At 44.7% G+C, this 27,877-nt stretch overlaps 2 protein-coding genes and 1 long non-coding RNA gene across 6 annotated transcripts in view; 1 reads left to right on the top strand and 2 right to left on the bottom strand.

Annotated features, from left to right (window-relative positions):
* The window catches only part of ZNF200 (zinc finger protein 200), a 13,064-nt gene extending 7,650 nt beyond the window's left edge, over positions 1–5,414 (bottom strand). Inside the window, exons 1-5 of one of the 4 annotated variants that reach the window (XM_028166383.2) lie at positions 5,173–5,414; positions 4,129–4,455; positions 3,408–3,499; positions 2,963–3,086; positions 2,749–2,816 (exon numbers count right to left, since the gene is read on the bottom strand). In XM_028166383.2, the coding sequence (XP_028022184.1) occupies positions 2,749–2,816; positions 2,963–3,086; positions 3,408–3,499; positions 4,129–4,375 (531 nt within the window). In that variant the 5' untranslated portion in view covers positions 4,376–4,455; positions 5,173–5,414. Of the gene's footprint in view, positions 1–2,748; positions 2,817–2,962; positions 3,087–3,407; positions 3,500–4,128; positions 4,537–5,172 lie in introns of all 4 variants that reach the window. The other 3 variants (XM_007181581.2, XM_007181580.2, XM_057529884.1) reach the window with 3 other exon arrangements.
* Positions 5,389–27,877, top strand: part of LOC130704940 (uncharacterized) — a 26,188-nt gene continuing 3,699 nt past the window's right edge. Inside the window, exons 1-2 of the long non-coding RNA XR_009005494.1 lie at positions 5,389–5,610; positions 24,010–25,176. This is a non-coding gene — a long non-coding RNA (uncharacterized LOC130704940). The remainder of the gene's footprint in view (positions 5,611–24,009; positions 25,177–27,877) is intronic.
* Positions 14,867–27,877, bottom strand: part of MEFV (MEFV innate immunity regulator, pyrin) — an 18,491-nt gene continuing 5,480 nt past the window's right edge. Inside the window, exons 2-10 of the mRNA XM_057529879.1 lie at positions 27,469–27,809; positions 24,793–25,611; positions 22,456–22,835; positions 21,926–22,021; positions 18,630–18,860; positions 18,192–18,214; positions 16,114–16,229; positions 15,905–15,937; positions 14,867–15,549 (exon numbers count right to left, since the gene is read on the bottom strand). Coding sequence (XP_057385862.1) covers positions 15,518–15,549; positions 15,905–15,937; positions 16,114–16,229; positions 18,192–18,214; positions 18,630–18,860; positions 21,926–22,021; positions 22,456–22,835; positions 24,793–25,611; positions 27,469–27,745 — 2,007 coding nt within the window. The 5' untranslated portion in view covers positions 27,746–27,809 and the 3' untranslated portion in view covers positions 14,867–15,517. The remainder of the gene's footprint in view (positions 15,550–15,904; positions 15,938–16,113; positions 16,230–18,191; positions 18,215–18,629; positions 18,861–21,925; positions 22,022–22,455; positions 22,836–24,792; positions 25,612–27,468; positions 27,810–27,877) is intronic.

The following is a 27,877-nucleotide window of genomic DNA, read 5'->3' as shown; positions in this document are numbered from 1 at the left end:
TCTTTCTCTTAAGTTCTTATAATACGGCTAATTTCCTTCTCATTTAACTGCACTGGCTAATACCTGAAACAAAATATTAAATAGTAGTAGTGGTAGTGGGCTTCACTGTTGTATTCCTAATTCTAGTGGGAATGCCCCCAGTGTTTCCCATTAAAGATGATGCTGGCTGAAAAGCTATGTAGCCCATTAAGGAAGTATCCATTAGTCACTAGTTTGTTAAGTGTTCTTATGAAGAAGAGGTTTGTATTTTGTCAAATATCTTTTCAATAACTATGAAAATGATCATAGGTTATTTCTCCTGTTTATTTTCAGATGGACAGACTTATAACAAATAGACTTTCTATGAATAAATCATTTTTGTATTCCTGGAATAAATCTTATTTGGTCATTGCAATTTTCATCAGGTTGTGGTATCTTTGTTACACTAATGTCATAAAAAGAACCTGGAAGTTTTCCTTCTTTTTCTATACTCTGAGTTCTCATAGAATTTGAACTGTCAAATTTTTAAAGATTTACAAGAATTTTCTGTGAAACTAAGGCTGGTCCTTTTTCTTGTGTGTGGGACTAGTTTTTTGACAATTTCAGTTTCCTCTATGGAAATTGGTTTATCTATTTGTGTGTAAATCTTTCTACTTATTAGTTCCACTATTTTTTCTATTTTTAACTTATTGATTTCTAAGTTTGTATTTATTAATATTTTGTTCCTGTTTTCCCTTATCTTGTTTTCCTAACTTTGAGTCAGAGGCTTAATTAATTTCTGTAAACCAGTATACATGTTTTTACATCCCTGCATATTCTTATGAGTACCACTTTAGATTATACCATAGATTCTGATACATAGTGTTTTGCAGAAAAATTATGCGATTTTAATTTGTATTACTCCTTTGACCCAAAGTTACTTAATAGTTTTAAACTTTACTGGTAGAAAGAAATTGTTTTCTCTGATTTCATTATTAATTTCTAGTTGTATTGTGATAGATCCTAATGTATAATTTCTACTCTTTGGACTCTATTGTGTTTTTGTTGCATAGTATGTAGTCAATTTGTATCAATCTTGGAAAGGTATATTCTCTTACCACAGTAGAGGGCAGATACAACCATAAGAACTATCTCACTGAGAATTTAAGTGCTCAACCTTTCTGGTTGTTTTCATGTGGTTTACTTGGACTGAAACACAAATTCTGTCTTCCTCTGTCAAGGGCCTTCCTTTTGATTCCTGTCCCCATGAGGTTCATTCCCTTACACTTTTCCCTTTGCAAACCGACCAAATGTTACTATTTCAACTATCAGTTGAACTATATGCTGATGACTCCCAAATCTCTACATCCTTATATCTGACCTCCAATCCCCAATGTCCAAGTGCCCAGAGGATAACCTCATTTTATTTCCTGCCATGGACTGAATCTCATCTAAAATCAAATCCGTGTTCTTCCGAACTCTGCTCCTGGGTCCAAATCCTGCCTTGACTTATCATAGCTCTTTACAACTGTAACTTAGAAGCTCTTAGAGGGTAGAAATGGAGCATTATATATATTTTTAACCTTGAATATCAACTCCAAAACCCAACCCTGCCTGAGGGGAAAACAGCATTTATTAAATGTGGTGAATGACTCCAAGCTTAAATCATCAGCTTCAGAGTATGGACAAGGGAGAGGAAAGGAGAGGGTGAGGATTGGGTCTCAGGGCCTCAACGTGCAGGGCCAAAGTGTTCCTGGAGTTGGCAACATGCCCAACAGTCAGTCACCCAAAATAAATGCTAGCTTTGCCTAAGACTCAGGAAAAACTCAGTGTAATAAATCTGATCTGTTTATACGGTTTCCTAAAATAAAGAAAATATTACATATAATAATCTATGGGAAATTAACCAGGCCTATTATGTACCACCACCCCAACCATACAGGATAAGACAACTACAGAGTTGAGTAATCATTATGCATTTCTGTCACCCTAGGCAACTCACAAAACCCACTCTTTGCTCCATTTCAGCCTCAGAACCAGTCTTGAAGGCAAGGTAAAAAGTATTAGGCACTCAGCAAAATGATTTTTGAGGGACCCTGGCTCTAGGGTAGCAGTATATTTCTAGGGAAAAACTGAAGCATCTCTAAGCAGCTTACAGAGAAGCTGCTGCCAGATGAGTTTCTATGTAGCACTTGTTAGCCACTACTGGGAAATGAGTAAAAATGAAGAAGGCTTCATTCACCAACCATATAGGAAATTCACTGATGAAACTATGAGAAATGCAGCAAGGAGGCAGTACTGTACTGGGCCAAGACTGTAAGCTCTGATGTTAGATTCCCTGAGTCCAAATCCCTGCTCTACTACCTACTGCTGTGTGACCTTTAGCAAATTTCTTAACTTTTCTCTGCTTCAGTTCCATCATCTATGAAATAGTAATGATTCCTATACCCCACAGTACTATCATAAGAATTACATGAGATAATAAATGCATGCAAAGTAGTTAGAAATGTCTAGCACATATTGGCACACAAGTGCTTAATAAGTGCCAGATGTTATTTCCATCAAAAGTGGGATATATTTTCTCTTACACTAGTAGGCTTCACAATTATTGAACATCAAGGAAAAAAAAAGACTTAAAAGAATTAGTCATATGTCCAATTAATACACTGATGTAAAATATATCTGTGGGGAGAATACCACTGGATGCAGAGATTCAGAAACAGTATACTTGCATTTTCTATCTGTTTAAATATTTGATGTGTGAGTATATCAACCTCAAGTCTTGCTTACCAAGAGAAGTCCCCTCCTTACTGCCCCCAAGATACAGGGAAAATGGCCACTCACAGCTGGAAAAGGCTCTGCCACATGGAATAAATCAAAAATTAAATGCGCATGAACATGTACTTAGCTGGTGTGAACAATGTCTCAAAAAAGTCTAAGATGAAATAGAACATGCTTTTCCCATAGCCTTCAATCTGAACACACAAGGGACTTGATTTCTTACCCAGTAACATCATCTCCCCAATACTGTTGTCTTGAATCTCTGAGGTGGGCTGCTGAACAGGATCCAAGCTTACACATTCTTCTTGGGAGTGAAATACATTCAAATCCTCAAAGACCACCAGCTCCTGAAAGAGCAACAGGCCCCCTTCCTCTTAGTAACAGAGGTTCCTTGACATAGTAACAGAGGTTCCTTGACAGCCCTGCTGTTAAGAAAGACCAAGATCAGGGAAGGGATGGCAAAAGGGATCTAGAAGTCCCACACAGATAGGAAAGCCAGGCTCAGAGAGGAGCCAGAGGAAAAAAAAAAAAGATGACTGTCCAAGGAGGCAGTGAAGAAAGAGCCCCATCTCCCTGCTGACTCCCAAGAGTGGGTTTATATATACAGGAGGGCTGCAAGAGTAGAGAAGGTGATGCACTCAAACAGTGAACAGGAAAACTGAACCCACCTCAGACTCAGCTTTCAAACACAGAGACACTGCCTCCTGTTTCTGCTGGATTCCTTCTCTGGGTAGAAGCTTCACTAAGGTATGAGATTGCACTGGGGAAAGAGGAAGCTGTAGTTAATAGAAAAGTCAGTGACTCTAATATGGAGACTCTATCCACACCTTGAAGCCAGGCTGTCCTCATTCCTTTGGTAGGTAACTCAAAGCTTTTTCTGTTCCTATGAGCCCAGTCAGAGTTCAATCCACCAACCACAGGGTCTTGAACCTATATGGGGTCTCTTCACTATGAAAAGGATATTCCCCTAAGCACCTTTTAAAATTCCCGTTACTACTAAGGGGAAGGACGGGGAAAGGTAAAGTCTGAAGATGCCCACAGCAAGCACAAAAGTTAACAAAATTCCACGTAAGCTGAAGTCAATTCAATAATTCATCCACATTCCTTTATCCTAAAAAGATACTCCCCCTCCCCCAATGTCTGGGTAAAACTGACACTACAGAAAAGATACACACTGTTTATTCTGTGGCTTTACACACACTTAGCAAACCATTCAAGCTCCAGCTTGAGAAAAAAATACTCCCTCTCCCTGGCATGTTGACTTATTGGAATCAACTCTTTTTTTCCGACACCCACCAACCTAACTTGAATTCATTACTAACAGGGAAGTCTAGCTCAGCCCCCAGTACTATCCCCTTCTCTTCTAGTAAAACAGTATGTGCTTCTTACCTCTGTTCTGAAGGTTTGAGCTCACATCCTTCACAATAACCAAGGTCTCCTTGACTTTCTGACTGGGCTGGACTAGGCTTGGCTTGGGCAAGAAGGTGAGGAAGTGCTCCAGAACCAGCTGGTGAATGGTCTTGGGCCCACTAGTAGCATCTCGAAGTAGGTCTTGGCCCAGCTTGGAGTTAGGAGGAACTCTCAGTATAAAGGACCTCTTTGGCTTTGGTGGTATAGGAACCACTTTTGCAGCCATCGTGCCTTGAAATCACATACACACTTGTTTCTGCAGAGCTTCAAGAGTCACCTCTTACTGGAGGAAACCTGTCAGTCACGCTGCAGATGAGAGAAACCATGAGTCAGGCTGGAGATGCCTGCACTCCAGTATGTGTCTTGCAAAGTGAGGCCACATGAGATCTAAATCAAAAAGGAAAGATAAGCTACAGTAGGGAACTCAGAACCGTAAGGAAGATTCCTGACCCGATACTCTTAGCAAGGCCTGAAAGGAATATCCTGAGAATGAAAGCAGAAGATGTTCAAACCTCAAGAGCCATCCTCATGAGGAAATGAAGTGCAAACTCCACTGGGAAGAAAGGTTTAACTCATGCTGGTAGAAGAAGCAATGGGCCAGAAGACAGGAAATCAGGGGTCCAATACCGAGGGCATCTGTTTACAAGTCAACTGGGCCACTGAATCTGGCCTCACTGCGTCCCTTGGACCGCAGGTCCCTCGGATGCCCTTCCGGGGGCTGCTGATGGTTCAAGGAGCAAACGCAAGGCCGCATGAGGTGTCTACATGTGGCCTGCTGACTCCTTTCCACCCTCAAAGCCCTGTAAGAGCGACAGGGGACATCCCAGTAGGGCCCACCAAGCCAGGCCCGCTCTGCAGCCTCTCCCACTGGCCAAGGGGCACCTTCACCGCAAAGCCCAGCTGGTGGCATTGCCTGGGGTGCGCTCCCGGATACCTATCCGGCCAGGATCCCCTAGCAATAGACTCTGTTCCGCTCCCCAGAGGCCGCCTCAGCCTGGTTCCCGCCCTCCCGGAGTCCCTCACCTCTTGGGGTTCTCCGCCCCTGGGCGCTCACTGGGGACAACCCAGAGACCCAGACTCGGGGAGAGACCGGGAAACTAGGCTCGAGAGGCCAAGCCCACCCCTCACCCTTCGGAATGTCCTCACAGGCAGCCGGCGACTATTGGTGTGCGCCGCCGTCAGTTGGGGAGGACGGCAGGGACGCGGTGCCTTCTGGGAGGCCGTGCGCCGAGGCAGCAGTGACGTCACGCCCGGTGCCCCGTTTCCGGTGCGGAAGCCTGGTCTCCTCGCTTGGAGCGAACGGTCTGCGCTTGAGAAGGCGAGGCTCGAGGCCGGCCGGCGGAGCTCTCAGGGACGCAGGGAGGCCAGGTTGGCAGCAGCCACTCTCTCTGCGGCTGCACGTGGGAGATGGAAAGCAGAAGGCTGACTCAAACCCTCCAAGACAGGTTGGCACCACTCCAGGTACGGACGCTTTAGCTACAAGGGATGCTGGGAAATGTAGTTCGGTGCCAAACAGCCAATGGGAGATCGCCAGGCGCCGCGGTTGGGGCGGAGCAGGGCCGGGGCTCGACCGGAAGTGGGCCGTCTACGGACCGGAAGGTCTGTGAGAGGCCGACGCAGTTTCCGACCCAGCCTCTGGGGTCTATCAAGAAACTGCGGTGGCGGCGAGGTGGTTGTAGGTCGTGGTTTCTGTAGGCTCTAGGGTCCTGTTACAGCCGTCCCTTTCGGCAGGGGCGGCCCTTCGGTCAGAGCCGGGCGAAGCTCCCCTCCCCTCTTGGCCAACCTCTACACAGCGGTCTGGACCGGCCATCTTATTTTCTCAGGAATTCTAGCTGTCCATCTCCGTTACCGTCCTCAATTCGTCTTTTCTTTCTGCATTGTTCCCATACTCGGTTCATTCTCCAGTGAGGCAGTGATCAGGAATTGGGGCCACACAAGAGCAGGGATTGCCTTATTCTTCTATGTAAACGCCAGCCTCAGGCAGGATGACTAAAGTGAAAATATGAGTTCTGTTTCTTAACGGTAACTATAGGTGACTCACTCAGCTGTGATCTAAAACATGTTATAAAGAGAGTGTGTGGCAGGGGCTTCCCTGGTGGCGCAGTGGTTAAGAGTCCACCTGCTAATGCAGGGGACACGAATTTGAGCCCTGGTCCGGGAAGATCCCACATGCGGCGGAGCACCTAAGCCCGTGCGCCACAGGTACTGAGCCTGCGCTCTAGAGCCCCTGAGCCACAGCTACTGAAGTCCTCGTGCGTAGAGCCCGTGCTCCTCAACAAGAGAAGACAGCGTAATGAGAAGCCCACACACCGCAATGAAGCGTAGCCCCTGCTCAGCACAGCTAGAGAAAGCTCTTGCGCAGCAATGAAGACCCAACACAGCAATAAATAAATAAATAAATAAATAAATAAATAAGTAAGTAAGTAAGTAAGTAAGAAAGAAAGAAAAAACTGTGGCAACAAAACTTAAAAAAAAACCAAAACGAATACCTGTCTTTCCGGACATCAAAATTACGGAAAAAAACCTTTATAATCAAAGCAGTGTAGTTTGAACTATGCGTGAATAAATAGAACAGTATAGCCAAAATTGATCTGAATATATGTCGACCTGTATGCAAGGATAGCATTTAACTTGGTGCTAGCAGAAATTGTCTATTCTTCTGGGAAAAAAGGCTCTTGTCTTTACACTACATACAAAAAGATGGAATTTAATAGCCAATGAAAGAACACTTAAGAGAAGGTTAAGTTTAATATTGAGGCAAAATAGGAAACTGAGGTGCCTTAAAGTAAAATATAAGCTTGTGTGACTGTATTTAAAAAAAAACTTTAGAAAACAATATTAATAAAATCAAGCAGTAGACTGGGACATAATTGTAGAAGATAAACCAGATAAAGACTAAGGCATTCCCAGCATACAAAGAGCTCCTGCTAACTGACCAAAGACTAAGGCAAAAGCTATGAAGTCATTCCGAACAGGAGGAAAACTAAATGATCATTAACATTTGAAAAGATGCTTAGTGGGAATTCCCTGGTGTTTCAGTCGTTAGGAGTCTGTGCTTCCACTGCAGTGGGCATGGGTTCCATCCCTGGTTGGGGAACTAAGATCCTGCATGCCCCTTCATGCAGTGCGGCAGACAGAAAGAGAGAGAAAGGGAGGAAGGGAGAAAAGGAAGGGAAGGAAGGAAAGAAAAGAAAGAATAAAAAGATGCTTAGCCACTTTGGAAACAGTTTGGCAGTCTTTCAAAATGTTAACATAGAATTACTATAGGATCCAACAATTCCATTCCTAGGTATAAACCCAAGAGAAGTGAAAACTTGTACCTGAATAGCAGCATTATTCATAATAGCTGAAAAGTAGAAACAACCTGTCTATTGAACAGATTAACAAGATATAGTATATCCATATAATGGGTTATTAGTTAGCAGTAAAAAAGGAACAAAGCAGTGGTACATGCTGCGACATGGATGAACTCTGAAACATTGTGCTAAGCCAAAGAACCTGGTGACACAAGACTTTGTGTGATTCTTATGTGAAATGTCCAGAATAGGCAAATCCATAGAGAGAAAAAGGTTAGTGGTTGCCAGGGGCCGGGGGCAGACGGGAATAGCAAGTGAATGCTGAGCGGTGCAGGGTTTGTTTTGGGGGTGATAAAAATGTTCTGGAATTAGTGGTGATGTTTGTACACATGGTGGATATACTAAAAGCCACTTAGTTGTGTATTTAAAAGGGTGAATTTTATGCTATGAGAATTATATCTCAATTAAAAAAGACCACCAGACGGGGAAAATTATGTCCTACAAATACAAATGTTTAGTATGTAAAATACCTATGAAGAAGTACTACAGACAACTAAGTTCAAAATCTAGAGTCCACATGGCAAGTAGTTAAAGGACCTGTACCATTTTTATAGACTTGATGGAAGCAATTTTCACATGTTGAAGTATAGGGAAGTCATTCTGGCTTATACGTGATTTGGCTTGACCTTTATACTAACTAGAACAGGCCTGTCTTATGGCCTGTCAAACATACATTATACATCTGCTTTAACCATTTGAAAAAAGAAAAAGGAATACAGTTACTAGATTGTTTAGAATGTCCACTTTGAAGATAGGGATAAATGCCCCCCCTTCCCCGCCCCCATGATGCCAATGCTGGTACTCCTTTGAAGATGAAGTTCTCTTCCCAGACACCAAGGTCATGCTAACTAGCTGTGTGCATGCTGATCTGTCCCTTTTGAAACCTTGAAGGAATGTACCTCTGTCATGTTTGATGTTTCTTCTTTGTTCTGACAAGATATAAAACTGTGGTTCAGGTATCCAAAATAGAGCCAGGTGGGACTTGTCTGGTGGTCCAGTGGGTAAGACTCCACCCTCCCAATGCAAGGGGCCTGGGTTTGATCCCTGTTTGGGGAACTAAATCCTGCATGCATGCTGCAACTAAGAAGCCTGCATGCTGCAAGTAAAGATCCAGTGCAGCCAAAATAAATTAAAAAATAAATATTAAAAGAAAAATAGAGCCGGGTGGCAATTGAGATGTAGTTTCAGACATGTGCCTGCATCATTGAGACCCTGAATTTTCTGAACTGTATCAAACTCAAGGATACCACAAGCCATTTTCAAAACAGTATCTGCTATAGCTGCCAGCTGCAACCTAATGGTCCAACGTTTCCCCTTGTAACTTTGCAACTATTTTGGACCCCAACCAGTCCATACTTAAAAAGCACTCTTACTTCTTGCCAGCTTCAATTGTAGTTCTTTTTTTTTTAATTTTTGGCTGCATTGAGTCTTTGTCGCTGCATGCGGGCTTTCTCTAGTTGTGGCGAGCAGGGCTACTCTTCGTTGCAGTGCGCGGGCTTCTCATTGCGGTGGCTTCTCTTGTTGTAGAGTGTGGGCTCTAGGCACGCGAGCTTCAGTAGTTGTGGTACACGGGCTGTAGAGAGCAGGCTCAGTAGTTGTGGCGCACGGGCTTAGTTGCGCCAAGGCATGTGGGATCTTCCCGGAGCAGGGCTCGAACCCATGTCCCCTGCATTGGCAGGCAGATTCTTAACCACTGCGCCACCAGGGAAGTCCTCAATTGTAGTTCTTGACAAACAACATATGTAGCTTTGCGGTTTTTGCCTGTACGAGCCTCCCCCATTTTGTAGTCTGATGGAACACAATTCAGGTGCTTCTTAAATCTGTATATTCCAGGCTGTAGTCCTCAGTTTGGCTTGAATAAAACTCTTTTCTATTACTATTATAGTTGTTTATCAAATATGTGTGTTGACAGAATGAAGCAAAAAAGTAGAAATACACATGGAAAAATTCATAGCCTCAGCAGGTAATTAAATAAATTAAAACACAGGTAAAACCTCATTACATCTCTATTATATCAGCAAAAATTTTAAACGGCAAACATTGCTTTGGGCGTGAAACATTCTTTCCAAAATATTGTATGGCCAACTACTGCAAGTGTTATCAATTAGCTCACATTCTGGAACAATTTTAGGAATAACAGGAGAAAAAATATGTGTATGGGGAGGAGGTGGCAAAAAATGTACACCAAAAAATAAAAATATATATATATATATACACCAAGCTGTTTCTGGAACGATAGCAAGGGAGAATTGGCAACAACAAATGGCCAACCGTAGGGAACGGCTAAACAAATAGGGAACGTGAGCTGTGCCAGCATGTGGATTATGCATGTAGAACAAAGCTCCATGAAGAAAGCGAAGCATGTGTTTTGTGCTCTGATCAACAACCATGGAGAACCTAAGTCCAATCTAGGCTGTAGTGTGAAGATGGGAAGAGAAGTTGGGGTAGGAGGAGTTTGGGGTTCAATCTTCATTTGATCCTCCTTTTTTCTTTCCTTTTTTTTTTTCTTGGCCGTGCCATGTGGCATGCTGGATCTTAGTTCCCCAACCAGGGATCAAACTCATGCCCCCTGCAGTGGAAGCATGGAGCCCTAACCACTGGACTGCTAGGGAATTCCCAATCCTCCTTTTCTCTTACATCCCTCTCTATGTCTCTTTATTGTTTGTGTGTGTGTGTGTGTGTGTGGCAATTTTTTAAAATTGAAGGATAGTTGATTTACACTGTTGTGCTAATTTCTGCTGTACAGCAGTGTGACTCAGTTATACACATATATATTCTTTTTTAAATATTCTTTTCCATTATGGTTTATCCCAGGAGATTGGATATAGTTCCCTGTGCTATACAGTAGGACCTTGTTGTTTATCCATTCTAAATGTAATAGTTTGCATCTGCTAACCCCAAACTCCTAGTCCATCCCTCTCCCTCCCCCCTCTCTTTATGTCTCTTTAAATGGAGGATGATAGAGGGACATCTGTGAACTAAAACACCTAATATTCCACAGGCCCACAGATTTGCAGATATAGCTCGTTACAGAATAATCTGACACTTGGGATGTGTGTCAAATGTTTTTCCATGACAGCAGCCCCATCTCTTTCTTGGTCTCCTGTAGGGAAGTGGGATCTCACAGTAATCAACTGAGTGACAACAAATGCAGTTACAACTACATTTTCTAATGGATTTATTTATGGGGCCCAGCCAATAATTCTAAGAACCACAGTTCATTAATACAGGTACAAAAGTGATTTATAATAATCCAGTCTGCTTGTTTTTTCCTAAGGCTTCCTAAGTCCTCAAGACAGGGAGGATATCCCATAAATCAACTTGATTTAAACTTCCTCTCTGTCTCCCTTTGCTTCATCTCTCATTCTTTCTCTAATCTTCCTCTCTCCACTGTCTTATCTCCTTCTGACTATTCATAGGACAGATATTTAGTCTGGCCATAAAGTTATGTGTTAAGGATATTTTTCCAAGTGATTTGTCTTAGCCATTAGTATAATATCCCTGAAGTTCTAACAAGGCAGCTCCTCAAAGACTAGCTCACTAGCTAGGTAGTAGCTCTATCGATAGAAACTTGATAGGTGAATTGTATAAAATCCTCAAAACCCTAAAGTGTCTTGTTTCTGTTCCTTTGGGAGGTGAGGATAATCAGAGCAGTTTTTGGAGATGCAGGCAGGTTGACTCTGATTATAGCCTGCCAACAGGAAAATGTTGAAAGACCAGAATTGGGTTAACCCAGTGCACTAACCCCCAGTTCCAGAAAAACAGGAGAAATCTGGAGAAAAACTAGGAGCATATAGGGACTTCCCTGGTGGTGCAGTGGTTAAGAATCCGCCTACCAATGCAGGGGACACGGGTTCCAGCCCTGGTCCGGGAAGACTCCACATGCCATGAAGCAACTAAGCCCGTGCACCATAACTACTGAGCCTGCACTCTAGAGCCCACGAGCCACAACTACTGAGCCTGCATGCTACAACTACTGAAGCCCATGCGCCTAGAGCCCATGCTCCGCAACAAAAGAAGCCACCGCAATGAGAAGCCCGTGCACCACAACGAACAGTAGCCCCCACTTGCCACAACTAGAGAAAGCCTGTGTGCAGCAACGAAGACCCAATGCAGCCATAAATAAATAAATAAATAAATAAATTTTTTTTTTTTAAGTTTAAAAAATAAACAAAACTAGGAGCATATAGAGGTGTCATCCTTCTTCCCTCTAAGCAAACAGAATATTACTGGGCAGTATCCATAATGTGAGTGCACAGAAGGTCACTTTTTTTTTAAAATTATTTTATTTATTTATTTATTTATTTTGGCTGCGGTGGGTCTTCATTGCTGTGCACAGGCTTTCTCTAGTTGTGGCGAGCGGGGGCTACTCTTCATTGCGGTGCACGGGCTTCTCATTGCGGTGGCTTCTCTTGTTGCAGAGCATGGGCTCTAGGCATGCAGGCTTCCGTAGTTGTGGCTCGTGGGCTCTAGAGCGCAGGCTCAGTAGTTGTGGAGCACGGGCTTAGTTGCTCTGTGGCATGTGGGATCTTCCCGGACCAGGGCTCGAACCCGTGTCCCCTGCGTTGGCAGGGGGATTCTTAGCCACTGCACCACCAGGGAAGCCCCAGAAGGTCACTTTTAAATGCACACACCTGACAGTGTAACATCAAACAGATGAACATTCTACGAAAATTCAGTTCTTCCATCAATTTAATATTCCAGGAAGACAGAATGGATAACTTTTATTGCCTGGGCATTTAACAGTAATGCAATATATGATCAAAACAAATTCTAGTGCTTTAGAGTTCCAGCCTTTGCTGAAATGATTAGTCCTTTAGATCTATAGAAAAAATATACTACAGAGAATACCATCTTATATACCAGACTCTTTGTAATAAAAGGCTTTGTTAGTACCCGTAGGCTTAATCATTGACTCTGTTAAAAATGATTTCTTTTTTAAAGTTTTTTTAAAAAATTATTTATTTATTTATTTTTGGCTGTGTCGGGCCTTCGTTGCTGCGTGCGGGCTTTTCTCTAGTTGTGGTGAGCGGGGGCTACTCTTCTTTGTGGTGCATGGGCTTCTCATCGCGGTGGCTTCTCGTTGCAGAGCACGGGCTCTAGGCGCATGGGCTTCAGTAGTTGTGGCTTGCGGGCTCTAGAGCGCAGGCTCAGTAGTTGTGGCGCACGGGCTTAGTTGCTCCGCGGCAAGTGGGATCTTCCCGAACCAGGGCTTTAACCCGTGTCCCCTGCATTGGCAGGCGGGTTTTCAACCACTGCGCCACCAGGGAAGCCCTAAAAATGATTTCTGCTTCTAAGTGATTTTTCATCTTGAGACTTCAAAAGACATTTTTAACAATAAATGAGATAGAAATGCTCAACTAAAGGAAGTCATATTTGTGGCACTTAACTAATGGTCTCATACTGCTTCCTCTCCTCTTTTCTGAGTATAATTGGTAATTTTCACTTAGCCAAACTCAACTGTCTTATAGCTTTCTGATTTCCACTGCAACCTTGGAGAATATAACCAAAACTATGGATCTTATTAATAGTAGTTTAGACACCCACTAGAGAAAACAATACAAGCAAAGTCGTCTTAATCTCACCCTATAAAAGCCCTCCTACCCCTGGCAGAGTCTCAAAATGGTTCATCCCGTCTCCTCGGTGGATACTAAAATCTTTCACTGTTGCCCTGTAGGCCGACATTCTCTTCCTGCTTCCCTGTACCCTAAACTCTGATGCTCTGTGGTGGCTCCAGCATGATATGGACTGACATCGGCATGGTTTTGGTCTATGTAATGACTTATTGAAGGCATTCATGTGATTTTTTTCAAGGTCTTTTTCTGTCCATAAACGATTTTTTTTCCCTTACCACCTACTCTAATCTAGATGAGAAGTCTTGATAGTTTAATGGGTTTTATTACAGATTCACAAAATCATCTCTCAGTTTCCTGAAGTGATAAAGGTATAGCTGTTTTTACTCACTCTTCCAGTTCTCAGGCAAATAGAAACTGCAGACATATACAGGGTTTGGTCAAATATCAAAGCGTAGTGGCTCAAAAGTATTTTTTCCTACTTATAATCAGCAAGTCATTCTAGGCAGAATTCTTCTCTATTCCATAGCTTTATGGTGATTAACTAAAATAAAAACATGGAACTAAACACACAGTAAATGTATAATAAATATTATTATTATATATTATACTCTTATTATAGTCTACTTGTTAACAAGAACAAGAACATTGGATTTCAATCATGACTTTAACTCTACTTCCTGTGAATGATAACAAGCCACTTAACCTCTATTTGGCCTCCCTGAAACACTTTACTAGCTCTCCCTGACAGCACAATGAAGTCCAAATTCCTATGCATAGTGCATAAGGCTCTTGACAATATGAGTCTTGAGTTTCCATTCTCATACCACACTGACATACCATCAAAAACCCATCAAGCGCTTTAAACTGTAAATCTCATGCTGCTTCATATTGTGACACTTCATATGCCATTCTTCACTTAAAAAGCCTTTTCACCACTCCTTTTCAAAATAATTCTTAGTCATTAAGACTCACTTAAAATACTCTGTGAAATTCTCTCAGAATCCTCTATTCAGTTACTACTTGTAATATGCTCACATATTGTTCCAATATATATTTATATTTTAGTACCTATGTTGCTCTGGGCTTATACATTTACTGCTCAGATCCTTACTACAGTTAAGGTTTTCACTAAAAGGCAGAAATTTTATCTTGCTCTCTCTGTAACCTCAGCAGCTGGTGCTGCTTTTAGCCCAAAATCAGTCCCCAAACACTGGTAGAAAAATAAGTAAATGAACAAAATGCATTAATTCCAGGCCTCAAAACTCTCATTTGTAAAATTAAAAAGTTATGGTTAATGATCATTTTTGTAAGCTCTATGATGTTATTATTCATAAATAATTTTATTTATATAAAAAAAAAAGGGAGGATAGAATGAGGGAACACATCCTTGCCATGGAGTCCTGAGGGAAAACGAGGGTGGGCTCTCTGTCTCAGGAGTATCTTAGGGTGCTAATTCATACAAGGATTTATTAAGCAACAGCTGTGTGCTTCCTTCTCTGAAATCCATGGCATGTCATCAATATATGTGTTCTCTTTACCCTTGGTTTACCAATATTTGTTTACCCAGCTTACTTCTGCTTCTGTTCCATAAGCTCCTTGAGCACAGGGCCTATTCTCTTATTGATTATATTCCCCACAGCAGCTGGAACCCAGTAGGTGTTCAATAATGACTGTTGAATGTATGGATTCAAGATACAGGGCAGGAGCCTGAAGAAAGATGCAAAGTGTTGGATATTCAGTGAGGCCCCTGGCCACCCACTGGATGGATATTCAGAGGATCCATGTTCTCTCCATCATGTGTCCTGGGGCTGAAGATAGGTTGAAGGGGCCCAGAGGAAAAGAAGCCAGTGGATGTTGAGATGTGGGATTTGGCTGTCACAGTGTAAAAGGAAATGTCCCCAGTCTTGTAGTTCAGGAAGATGCCCACATGCCTGGGGGGCTCCCTCATCCGGGTGGAGGGAAATCTGGACGCCTGGCACTCATTTTACTTCATCATCATTTCTACCCAATAACCATTCTCTGGTGAGAGAGCCATATTCTCCTTGCTGCTCGTGGCTGCCTTGCAGACACCCAGGACCCACCCTGTCTTGTCTCCCACCTTCACTTCTCAGTAATGGCAGCTAGAGAGCAAACTCAGAGAGCCCAGGGCAATGATTCAGCTATAGAATCTTTCTGGACTAGCAGGTAGACGGTCCCACTTTTTTTCCAAGTTTCACACTCTTCAAGTCATCAGAGAAGATGAAAGATGAGGTTGGGGTGGGCAGCTTCTGCTTCCAGAATCACATTAACTGCAGAGAGAATTAGAATTCCTAGCTTGAGGTCCATGGGCAACATCCCCACAGGGTTCTCCCCACATCCAAGAAACGTGGACAGGGTCGTTCTTCTGGAATGCACCGGGGGACAGCACAGGGACCCAGCAGGCCAAGTCTACTTGCCTCAGGGTGCCTGACCACCAGTCAGTTCTGGAACTACAGAGAAAAGGAGATGGGAAAAATCCTGAGCATTCCCATTCAGAGGGCTAAATCTACCCTGGTCCCCACAACAAGGAAAGACAGTGACTCCCTCTCCCTGCTCAGGACATGGCTTCCTCTGCTTGGATATAACCCCATTCCTCTCTGGTACACAGGCCTGCCTTGGATACTCTGTGCTCTGGTGAGTTGACAGCCAACGACCCTGGCACAGAGCCTGTGAGGACTTGTCATGACTTTTCTCCCACCTTTGTTACAGGTGTTTTCTCTTTTCTAAATAATTCCCAGAAATCAACAGCACAAGGGAAAATTGCCGTAATCCCTGGCCAACACATACTACCACCACCGGACTCACCGTTGAACATTTCCATTTCTGAACGCAGGGTTTCTAAAAGGAGAAGGAGTTTGAGTTAGTTTCCCGGATAGGGACAGATCTGGGAGGGGCTGAAGGCAGAGTCAGAAAGGCCATGGGGGATGGAGAAGGGACACCAGGGGGCTCCAGGCTACGTGGCTCTCAGGGAGGAGGTGAGCAGGCGCCTCCCATCTTCCCACAAGCCCACCTACCCAAGAAGTGCCTCATGCGCTTCTCCACAAACTGTGATTTCTGGTAGAGCAGGTGGATCTTTTCTTTCACCTCTGGAGGGGTGGCCCACAGCTCAGGGATAGTCACCTTCTTGGCCCTAGAGACAAAAGATCGTTGGCCAAAGAGGACTGGAGCATGGGGGTAGCCCAAGGTCTCATGAGCTGGAAGGGAGGTGCAGCCTCCACAGGGCACACCCAGTCCAGCCTTGGCTTCGCAAAGAAAGTTCTCCCTGGGCTTCAAGTTCTAAACACTGGTCCTCAACTCTGGCCATGGAGTGGCATCACCTGGGGGAGTTTTAAAAACCACTGATATCAAAATCACAGTGAGTTTTGATAATGGCCATAAAGTGGTACTGATGTTGAAATGCTCAGCCCAGAATTACCTATGTCAAATTAATTACACTTCCCTGAGTCTTTTTCTTTCTATTGAAATAAAAATGATATTAAGTGAGAAAAATAAACACAATGAGATACCACTTCACAGCCATTAGGATGGCTACTATTTAAAAAAAATAAAAAATAACAAGTGTTAGCAAGGATATGGAGAAATTGGAACCCTTGAGCATTGCTGGTGGGAATGTAAAATGGTGTAGACATCATGGGAGATAGTACTCTAGTTCCTCAAAAACCTAAACATAGAATTACTGTATGATACAGCAATTCCACTTCTGGGGATATACCCAAAAGAAGTGAAAGCAGGACTCAAACAAATATAGGTATGCCGATATTCATAGCAGCATCATTCACAGTAGCCAAAAGGTAGAAGCAACCTAGTATCCACTGATGGATGAATAGATAAACAAAATGTATATACACATGATGGAATATTATTCAGCCTTAAAAAGGAATGGAGGGCTTCCCTGGTGGCGCAGTGGTTGAGAATCTGCCTGCCAATGCAGGGGACACGGGTTCGAGCCCTGGTCTGGGAAGATCCCACATGCCACGGAGCAACTGGGCCCGTGAGCCACAATTACTGAGCCTGCGTGTCTGGAGCCTGTGCTCCGCAACAAGAGAGGCCGCGATGGTGAGAGGCCCGCGCACCGCGATGAAGAGTGGTCCCCACTTGCCGCAACTAGAGAAAGCCCTCGCGCAGAAACGAAGACTCAACACAGTCATAAATAAATAAATAAATAAATAAATAAATAAATAAATAAATAAATAAAGGAATGGAATTCTGGCAATTCTACAACATGAATGAACCTTGAAGACATTATGCTAAGTGAGGTAGGTCAGACACAAAAACACAAATATTGTATGATTCCACTTATATGATGTAGTTAGAGTAGTCAGATTCATATAGACGGAGAGTAGAATGGTGGTTGCCAAGGGTTGGGGTAGGGGAGATTGGGGAGTTGTTTAATGGTAGGGAGTTTCCATTTGGGAAGATGAGAAAATTCTGGGGATAGATCATGGTGATGGTTGCACAACAATGCGAATGTACTTAAAGCCACTGAACTGTACATTTTTAAATGGTTAAAATGGTAAATTTTGTTATGTATATTTTACCACCAAAAAAATACTTTTAAAAATTGATGCCTGGGTTGTACTCCTGAAGATTCAGGTTTAATTTGTCTGCCAGGACCTGGATGTCAGGGTTTTGTAAAGCTCCCCCAGGCGATTGGAAGGTCCAGCCTCTTCCCCTCCCTTCCCCTCCCCTTCCCTCCCCTCCTCTTCCCTCCCTTCCCCTGCCTACTGGGCTTAGCAGATCCACTCCTGGAAAGTGCTTCCCTCGCTGTGGCCACAAGCACTCCTGCAGGAACAGTTTTCATAAGGCGAATTGCATGGGACACAGTCTGTTGGGGGGGGTTCTTATGAAGCCACCACCACACAACAGGCCATGTTCATTTGGTCCAGTCTTTGACCCCATGCTCCCCCTCCTGACTGTGCTCCCATTCTTGCTACACAAGTCCAGAAAGGCCTTCACCTTTGGAAGCTGCAGGAGAGGGGAGGACCCAGGGAGGAGCCACAGGCCCCGGGTTGGGATCATCACCCTCCTAGGTCTGCCTCCCCAAATGCTTCCTGCAGGACACCCAAGGGATCATCAGGGGACCTCTTGGTACCTGTGCAGGGTGACTCCGATGTTCTAGGAGAGAAAAGAGGGAAGTTCTCTATTATCAGTCTCATAGGGGCTGTGCTGACTCCTGGCCTCTCCTCCTGGGCTCCCAGCCCCACAGTGTCAGCAAAAATGGGGCACCTCTCCCCAGTTCTAATTCTAATCTGCTGAGGTGGCACCCCTGCTGGGGCCTGCACATAACTGTACCCAAACTCTGCTGATCTCTTCTGGGAGATGTCACGGGATCCCCTAGATACTGGGCCATCCTGGGTTCCTGAGAATTCATTGAAGGGGCCTGGGCATTGTGGGTCACCAAGACCAAATCCCACCCCCGGCCCTAAGGGCCTTACCCACTGGCTTGGGCAGAGCTGATGGCAGTGCTGGGAGCCCATGTCACCCTACTGTGCACAGTGGATGGGGGAAGGCCAGACCCAGCCACACTTACCTTCATAAGCTCCCATTCCGGCTGGCACTGCTTGGCCTCCAGCTCCCCAATCAGCTTGTCAAGAAGGGCGATGTCCCTTGTCACCCGGGTGCCATATGTCTCCCTGACTTGGCCAATGGTCTGGCCCAGCTCCTCCAGACAGGCCACAAAGAGCTGCTCTTGCTGCTCTAAAAACTGGCATAACTGCTCCAACTGGTACTGGATTCTCTGCTTCTGGGTTTCAGCTTGTTTCTGGGGAACAGAAGTCAGGGAGGTGTAGGGGCCTATGCGGTGAGGTAGACGTGTGTGCCCAGGGAACCCGCAGAAGCCCACCTCCTGGAGGTGGGTAAGAGCAGGCTTCCTCAGCCTCTTGGAGGCCTGAATTCCAGAGTAGGAGGCAAAATGGGCTGGAACCTTCCAGAACAGGTAGGCTTTTGGAAAATGCCCTAAAACCTGGTAAAATAGATTGAATTGTGTCCCCTCCAAAATGTATGTGTTATAAGTCCTAACCCCAGTACCTGAGTGTATGATCTTATTTGGAAATAGGGTCATTGAGGATGCAATTAGTTAAGATGAGGTCGTGCTGGAGTGGGGTGGGCCACTGGAGTGGGGAAATTTGGACACAGATACACACACATGGAGAATGCCATGTAAAGAGACACAGGGGGAAGGAGACACCTAAAAGCTAAGGAGAGAGGCCTTGGAGCAGCCTTCCCTCACGGCCCTCAGAAGGAAGCAGCTCTGCCAACACCTTGCCTCCAGAACTGTGGGAGGCATACATTTCTGTGGTTTAAGCCGCCCAGTTTATGGTACTTTGTTAGGGCAGCCCCAGAACACTAAGATAACTGGTGTCACCTTCTTCCTTCCTTGAAAGGCAGCGTGAGGATTGCATATGTCTGGAGTCATAAACAGACAAGGTCAGGACCACAAAGTCTCCAGGAGGGAGAGTTCTCTCAACTCCCCGACAGTCTCAGACTGCCCTGAAAGGGGTCAATCAGTCCATCTATTTGAACGCAAGTGAACTTGACTTCCAATACTCTTGCACACTGGCCAACCATGACCTCCTCTGCCGTCCTCTTTCTCATCATCACTAAAAAGCTTCTGTGGACATGTGAAGTGGCTCTAGGGCATCTTTCCTTCCTCCAAGGAGGGAGAGGGCCCTTCAGATCTACTAGGACTGGACAGAAGAAATCTCATTTTTGGCTCAAAAGGACAGGATTAAGTCTTTAGTTCTTTTGAACCAAAAAAGTTTCTTCACCTTTTGTCGTTGTTGTTTTTAATATGGGCACATTCATTTATTAGCTAAACTGATACACAATTAACAAAAAATACTAGTGGACAGAACTCTGGTGTAAATTCCAGAGAGGCCAGGGCCTCACAGGATGCTTCGTGGATGTTTGCCCGGCTCCTGTTCCCCCGCCCACCGTAGTCCCTTAGTCGACATTCGAGAGTGGTTCTGATGTTGCTTGGTATTTTCTTGTAATTAAGGAGTGAGACTATAAACTCGATGTGTGTGGAACCTCACTCCTTCCTCTGTGACATCAGCAACCCTGCTGAATCAAGTCCTGGGTTTCTGGTGCGGAAGAGTGTTCTCTCAGTCTTTAGAATGCAGCACCACAGACATGCACCTGTGCATCTGGTCTGCACGAGTCACACTTTCTCCAACACTTTCTAAGTCTAGACCATCAACAAAACAATCAATCAAGGCTGGGCTGTGGCGTTTGCCATTTCTGTGGTGTTGATATTCCCACCGTGGCCAGTTTCAAGTTTCCAATGTGATGTTCCTAAACATGGAGTCTGGAACACTTCTTGTTGTTGTTGATGGCAGTAACGTGGACTTTTTTTTAAGAGGACAGGTCAGTTGTCTCATTCAATGGCCTATATTCTAAAATTCTATAATTTTGCTCATGATTAAATTCAGGAGAAACATTTGGGGCAAGAATACCATAGACCTAATGCCATGCTCTTTCTAGCATACCCCACTGGGAGGCAAAGACTGTCCAGTTTGCCATCACCATTATAGTCATACTAGGATTGATGCTTGGTTAAGGAAGCGTCTACCAGATATCGCTACTGTAAATATATATTATTTCCTTTATAATTCCTAAGTAATTTGGGGAGTGGTACTTTGAGAGTGTGTAAATATCCCGTTCTCTAACGATTTTCTCTAAAAATTTTAGTATCTGTTGCTGATCCCTGTCGGTGTCAATTGTATAGTGGAAATTTTCTAATTCAATTATTCTTCTATACTTGTTTTATCTGGCTTTCTGCTATAAAGAAGAGCTTTCCCTACCCCTTCCCTATGATTAAAAAATTTTCTTTTAATTATTGAAAAAAGGAGGAGTAGAAGGCAAAGGCCTGAAAACAGCATCTCCTTTCCACAGAGCCCGTGACACTGTATCTTAAGGGAAGGCTGGACCCTCTTGTCTCCCTGGGTTTCCCTGAGCAGCCCAGGCTCCTGCCTCACCCTCCTTGGGGGGGCACCCCTGACCTCTGCTCCATCCACAAGTTCCAAGCCACCTGGGATTATAGGAAAGGGTTTTCATTTTACTACAACTCAAGAGTTTCCCAAAAGTCAGACCCCTGGACCAATGCCACCCTCCTCCCATTCTGCCCTTTGTTATCTTTGCCTGTTTCCCACTGCAGTGTGGTGGGTCCCTGAAGAAGTTTGGAACTCAGAGTGGGAGACAGGATCCAACCAACAGAAATGCACCAGACAAATCAAGGCTCTGTGGGTAGGCTCCTTCGCATGCAGGGAAAACAGGAGCAACTTAACGCATTCGAGTCTGGACAACAGCTTAACAGGAAGGCCACTAAGTTGTACTTATTGAAATCTGTGGCATTGCAAAACCACAGTTTTAAAGAAAATGTCTACTTTAAGCATTTGAATTTTAAAAATCAACATGGTTTTTGTAAAGAAAAAAAAAGTACAATAGACCACAACAACAATTATAAAAACAATACAGAGGAGTATTTAAAGTTGAAAAGTCTCTCCTCCCCTTTCCTCAATCCCATTCCTCAGCTACAGCCACTGGCATTCGTTTCTCTAAACCATTTTGTGGTGAGTCTAAGAAAGCATGACAGGGTCCTGGGAGATGCCACTTCTTGCTGGAGGTGGTTTCCCTCGGGACAAGCTCATCCTTTGACACCTGTTATTCCCTGCCCCCCAAGAGCAGGTGATTCTAACTATGTGATCGGCTCTGCTTCCCTGTGAACCAGTACAGGACCTCAGGGACCCCTGCTCACTCTCGGTTCCCTCCCTCCTTCTGCAGGGGTGAATCCAGGCAAAGACTGGCCACAGACCACCCTAGCCTTACCAGGGAGTTTGCTGTCTTCTTATCCCCCTGCGATCTCTGCTCCTCTCCAGATTTTCTCAACTCCTTCAGATGCCCCAGCTGCTTCTGAATTTGTTCCTGGAAAAAAAGAGCACTTGTCAAAGCTTGAACTTGGCTCCTGCCATTTTGGTGCCAACTCTAGATGGGAAAACTTGCTTCAGGGAATAAAGCTGAGGGTGAGGCAGCCAAGAGCACAGGGAGAGGTACCCAGGAAAGAGGAAGAATGAATCCATCACACCAAAGGAAGCAGAGCCAAGAGGCAGTGAGAAAGATTTCTAATGACCTGTTGTGAGCACCTGGATTCAGCCATACCTGAAGCTAGATTCCCATAGACCTCTGAGCTACATGAACCAGTAAATCCCTCTTTGCTGGCTTGCTTTGTATTGTGTTTGCCATTTACAGCCCAAAGATGCTGGCCAATGCACCAACTCCCAGGGTTTTGGGGGAAATGAAGCAAGCCCCGATGTGTTCAAGTGCCCAGCAGAGAAGGACCCCAAAGCAGGAAGCCCTACCTTGTATTCCAGGGCGGCCTCCTCGATGGGGCGAACCCGGTGGCCTCGGTGCTCCTGACTCAGCCCGCAGATGAGGCAGATGGGTTCCCCGTGGTCCTCGCAGAAGAGCAGCTGGACCTGCTTCATGTGACGCTCACACTGTGGCAGGGACTTGGGGCTCAGGCTGGCCATCTGCAGGCCCTCCTGCCACTTGAGGCTTCCATGGCTCTCCCCCGGGAGCAAGTCCTGGCACCGAGGGCAGCTGGATGAGTGGCCGCGTGAGGCCTCAGGATCCCTAGAAGCAACGGAGCAGCTGCAGGAAACATGCACGCAGCTGCCACCAACCGGGTCTCCTTCCTGGGCACGGCAAAGGGGACACACAGCCTTGTCCTGCGGCCTCCCTGGGGACATAGCAGTGGAAAAATCTCATGAGTGACAAACCCAAGATGTTACCAAGGAATGCTGCAAATCACAGCTTAGCGAGAGTCCGTGCCTGGGATACGTACATTCTCGGTTAGACTGAGGCCTCTCCCTAGCTTGTCCTCCCCCGACTTCCCTCCAGCGAGGTAGCAAAGGAGCCACTGGGACTGAGGGCTAAGGGCTAGATCTCATACCAGTCCTGAGGATTGGAATTCTTGGGCATTTATCCTAAAGAAAGACCTTTTGCTACAAATTCTATGCCTTCCTCCTGCACGTACACTGATACAGGTGATATAAAGATAGTAAGACATTCTGACTGGTGTTTGCCACTTAACCACCACCTAGACTGCTCATAACTTGCGTAGAGCTCCCAAGGGATGATGACTCGCTCATGGCCAGCCCCCCAGCCCCTAGCAGAATCCCTGGCATGTGGTGAGCATTTGGGAAGTGTGTGTTGAATGAAGGAATGAATGGGCCACTGCTCACATCCAGATTCAGGAAGCATGAAGTGAAAGTAAAGAAGGGGACTTTACAAGGCTGAAGGGTATAGCCCACCGTGATGACCTACAGCTGTGACCAGCTCTGCCCCAAGACCATAGCACAGATTCATAAAGCAGAAATGACAGGAGATACAGGAGGAATAGAAACGTACTCAATCCACGAGTCCCCTCCTGCCACCTCCTCTCGCAGGGTCCCAGGAATTCATATCACATCTGCAAGTGAGACTGCGAGCTCCCCAGTGACCGTTTTCCCCTCCTTCCCTTGTGATAGCATTGATTGCTGTCCATATGGCTGTTCCCCGCCCCCCCCCCCCAAAAAAACTACATTTCTTAGCCTCCCTTGCAGTTAGATGTGGTCATGTGACTCCAGACACACCTCACTTCATTGCACTTCACTTTATTGCCCTTCACAGACTTCATTTTTTACAAAATGAAGGTTTGTGGCAACCCTGTGTTGTCAGATAATGGTGAACATTTTTTAGCAATAAAGTTTTTTTTTTGCAATAAAGTATATTTAAGTTAAGGTAGGTACTTTTTTTTTTAGACATAATGCTATTGCACACTTAATATAGATGATAGTATAGTATAAACATATGCACCAGGAAACCAGAAAATTCATGTGACTTGCTTTACTGCGATATTCGCTTTATTGCAGTGGTTTGGAACCAAACCCACGACGTGCCTGTACATTCTGGCCAAGAGGAAGTAAATGGAGGCATGACGAGCGGCATCTAGAAACTTCCGAAAACCTTCCCTAAGTGATACTATTCTTTGTCCCTCCATCCTGCTGCCTGGAATGAGGATGCCACCATCTGAGACCACGACCTTGAGAGCAAACTCCGTAGAGCAGAAAAGCAGCAGGAGCTTGGGTTCCTGACCATGGGGTACCACATTTGTCCTGGACCACCTGTGTGTCATTTATGTGAAAGAGGAACAAATGTCTATCTTGTTTCAGTTATGTTATTTTGGCGTTTCTGTCATTCACAACCCATCACCATCCTAATTTCTGCCTCTTTAGTAAAAGAGACCTAGGACTTTAGCCAACAGCTCCCTCCCTGCTCAGAGAGAGGCGAATAGCAGAATCGCAGTCCCATGACATACTGCCATGAGGTATTGTGAGGTGATATTTGTACCCAGTCTTTCTCAGATGTTCAACCTGGGGTCCATGGAGCCCTTGGGAATTCTAAAGAAGGACTTTAGAGTGTCTAAGAACTAACTAACTGAAATGTTTGCAACATTTTATGAAAATGTGCAGATATGCATTTTTCAGAATTCAGAGCCTACATCAGATTCTCAAAGGGTGGAGGATCTCAAGGGGGACCCAGGGATCCAGTGAAATGAATACAGTGGGGATAAAAGCAGGTTTGCAGGGGGAAACCTGCAAAGGTCGTCATTCCTAAGGATGCCAGGTCTTCTGGATTCTGAGGTCCTTTCTTACCTGAAGATGGAGGGACTTCTGGATTTGAAGGATCATGGAGCACACCACCTACCACCTCCTTCAAGGTCTTAGAGGTCTTTGGAGCCTCAGTTCCACTCTTCTCTGCAGGTACTGTGGACTCTGGATGCTCCCAGATCTTCTTTCCAGCCAATGATACACTGGAAAGTGTATTCCTGAGTGCTCCCCCCTCCAGAGTCATGGCGTGTTCTGGATTCCTGGAGCCTTTCTCTGCAGCCACAGTAGCCCCTGTGTTCAGAGTGGCTGCTGAGCCTGGATTCTCACTTCTCATTTTCTCTTGAAGCAGAAGAGTTTCTGGGTTGAGAGGTTCTGTCTCTCCTGGAGAAATGGTAAATTCAAGACTTTTGGGTCGCTTCTTTCCTGAAGGTAAATATGCTTCAGATATCTTAAATTCTTTCCTTCCCAGGGACCCAGCAAACGACCCACTGGAGAGTCCTTGGAGCCTTCCTGCAGAGCTGGCGTTCCTGCGCAGCCTGACCCCCACATTGCTCCCCTTCTCCCCCTGTGGCTTGCTGGGAAAGGGGCTTCTCTTGGAAGACAGAGTTGTGTTCCTGGCCCCTGGCTTGCCCTGCACATCTAGGCCTTCAGAGCCTTTCTGATCTCTCCGTTGGCCCAGAGGCTTCTTCTGGGGCCCCCTTCCAGCCTCAGGCTGGATGGGTGGTGGGCAGCCAGCCCCGTCACCACTTTGTTGCTGCTTGTCACCTTCCAGGCCATCTGGTATCTTCAGACTCTTGGGCTTAATCTCCCCAGAGGAACCAGACATTGCTGAACTGTCTGTGTCACTTTCTTTTACCTGACACCCTGAAAAGACAATGAGATGAAAAGGCATGAAAATGTCCGGTGCTCAGGTTCAAGGTTTGGGGGAAGGGAGAGAAGACAGAATCCCTTTGGAAATTAGAGAAGTTCAGGACATTCTAGACAACAGCAGTCAATTACCATTAAATAAGAACATACTAATTATCTGCTATCTTATTTCTGAAATAGTGCTTTTCAAACTTTTTAGGCAGGAGAGCTTGTTTCCAATATAAGGTCTTACATAGAATTCTTAATATATAAGTGAAAACCCTAGTTTATTGGTATACATTTGTGTGCGATTTACAGATCTACAAAGCTCACTTATCAGTCAATAAAGATTGGCACAAAAAATTGAAATTGGGGTCATGAAGGACAGTTAAAACTTCAGAAACTAATTTACTTTGGGTTTTTTTTCCCCCTTTGGTTTCATGAAGTGAAGAAAATCCTAACTCAGATAAGTGTAAATGGTAATTTTTTTTAAAAGACAGCTTGCCTGGAAATTTCAGAACAATGTTTAATTAAACAGAAATGACAGGAAGGGCTGAATTCCAAGGTCTCCATAAAAAGGAGTTCAAGCATGAACTGTCACACTGATGGCCTCCAATATTTTAAAATTTGGTTAATGACTCATTTTAATATGAATTTGTTAGTTTTGTAAGTTAAACAATTAATAAAATTTGAATCAAGTATTTGCTAACATTCTAAAGAATCCCTGAAATGTCTTCCTGGGATACAATTTGAAAACCACTACTTTAATAAAGAAATGAAAATAACCTATAATTAGCACCTTAATTTTTGGTTTGAAAAGCCCTTATTAAAATTATAGTTGCTTAAAACACTTTGCTATTGGCTTTCTAGGAAAAATGTGTTATGAAAACTGGCTCAAGAACTGGTAAGAAATCCTGAAGAGATGAATAACCCGATTTTAAAATACAAAAAATTAATTTTAAAATTCTACTCATCAAATTACACCAGACTCAGATTACAGTTTAGCTTTATCACTCTTTCAAAGAGCAGAGAATTTTTATGTTATGTAAACTCTTCTACCTCATAGAAGCACATAGAAAGCATTCCTAATGTATTCTTAAAGTCTAGAAATAGAAGAAAAATTCAAACGTCGAAAAATAGTTTTTTAAACTGATCACAGATTAGCCCCCCCACACCCCAAATCTCCAAAAAAAAGTCTTTAAAAGCAGAAATCAAATAGGTCTTTGATCACAATGTAATAAAATCAGAAAGTTATGGCAAAAGAGTAGCAGAAGAAGGATAAGGAAGGAAAAAAGGAAAGAAAGATAAGATGAAGGAAGAAAGGAAGAGGGAGAGAGAGAAGGAAGGAGAGAAAGAAAGACAAAGAGGAAAGGAAGGAAGGAAAAGAAAAGGAAGGAGAAAGTCCTTTTAGAATTTTAAAATATCTTTGTAACATGTGTTAGAGAAAAACTCAAAACTGAAATGAGGTGGATAACAATGAGATTACCCATCAACCCTGTTGACAGGAGTGGTTAGTTTCTTGCTCACCCAAAGATACTCATCTGTAGGTAAGTGTTAATGACAAATGAAGTGAGGAATTCTCTACCAACAGGCATCCAGCTCCTGCCTTTCCTGATCCTGCCCCATAGTCAGAACCTCATACTTCTGGGGTTTTTTTTAAAAAGCCATTGAGCCTTAGCTTTACTCCAGCTTCCAAGACCAGAGAGGGGGGAAAGGACTTGCTTGGCTGAAGTCACCGCGGTTGTTGCAGACCTCGGACTTCTAACCCCCAAGTCAGGACGCACTGGTCCGAACTGGTCCCTCTTGCACCTTCCACCCCACTCTGCAAACAGCCAGCAGTCGCAGTGGGAGAGGAGGGCGCATGGGGCCACTTACCTGGGCTGATTGCCCTGTTGAGCTCCTCTGCCAGAAGGTGCTGGTTGATGGCCCTCAGGACCTGCAGGGTCAGCCGCACGGCGTCCTCCTCCCCGTAGTGGGTGACCAGCAGAGTGGCCAGCTTCACTGGCTTGGCTGTCTGGAGTTGGCCCCGGGGAATCCGGGAGTGCTCCTTCTCCAGGCTGGTGTTCTGCAGCTTGAACTTGAACTTCTCGAAGTCATAGGGCACCAGCTCTTCCAGGGAGTACAGCAGATGGTCACTACGGGTCTTGGCCATGGCGTTGACCAGGAGAGGCTGGAGGCAACTGTCTGGCTTCTGAGGGGAGAAACAGCTGTCTGTCCTGGAGCCCAGAGGGAGACGTAAGAAGCAGCTTGTGAAATAACGGAAAAGGCACAGGAAATGCTCTGT

The sequence above is a fragment of the Balaenoptera acutorostrata genome, chromosome 15, assembly GCF_949987535.1.
Source record: "Balaenoptera acutorostrata chromosome 15, mBalAcu1.1, whole genome shotgun sequence".
NCBI lineage: Eukaryota > Metazoa > Chordata > Mammalia > Artiodactyla > Balaenopteridae > Balaenoptera > Balaenoptera acutorostrata.
The sequence above is the reverse complement of the archived record's forward strand: the minus strand, read 5'-3'. Positions and strand labels throughout refer to the sequence as shown.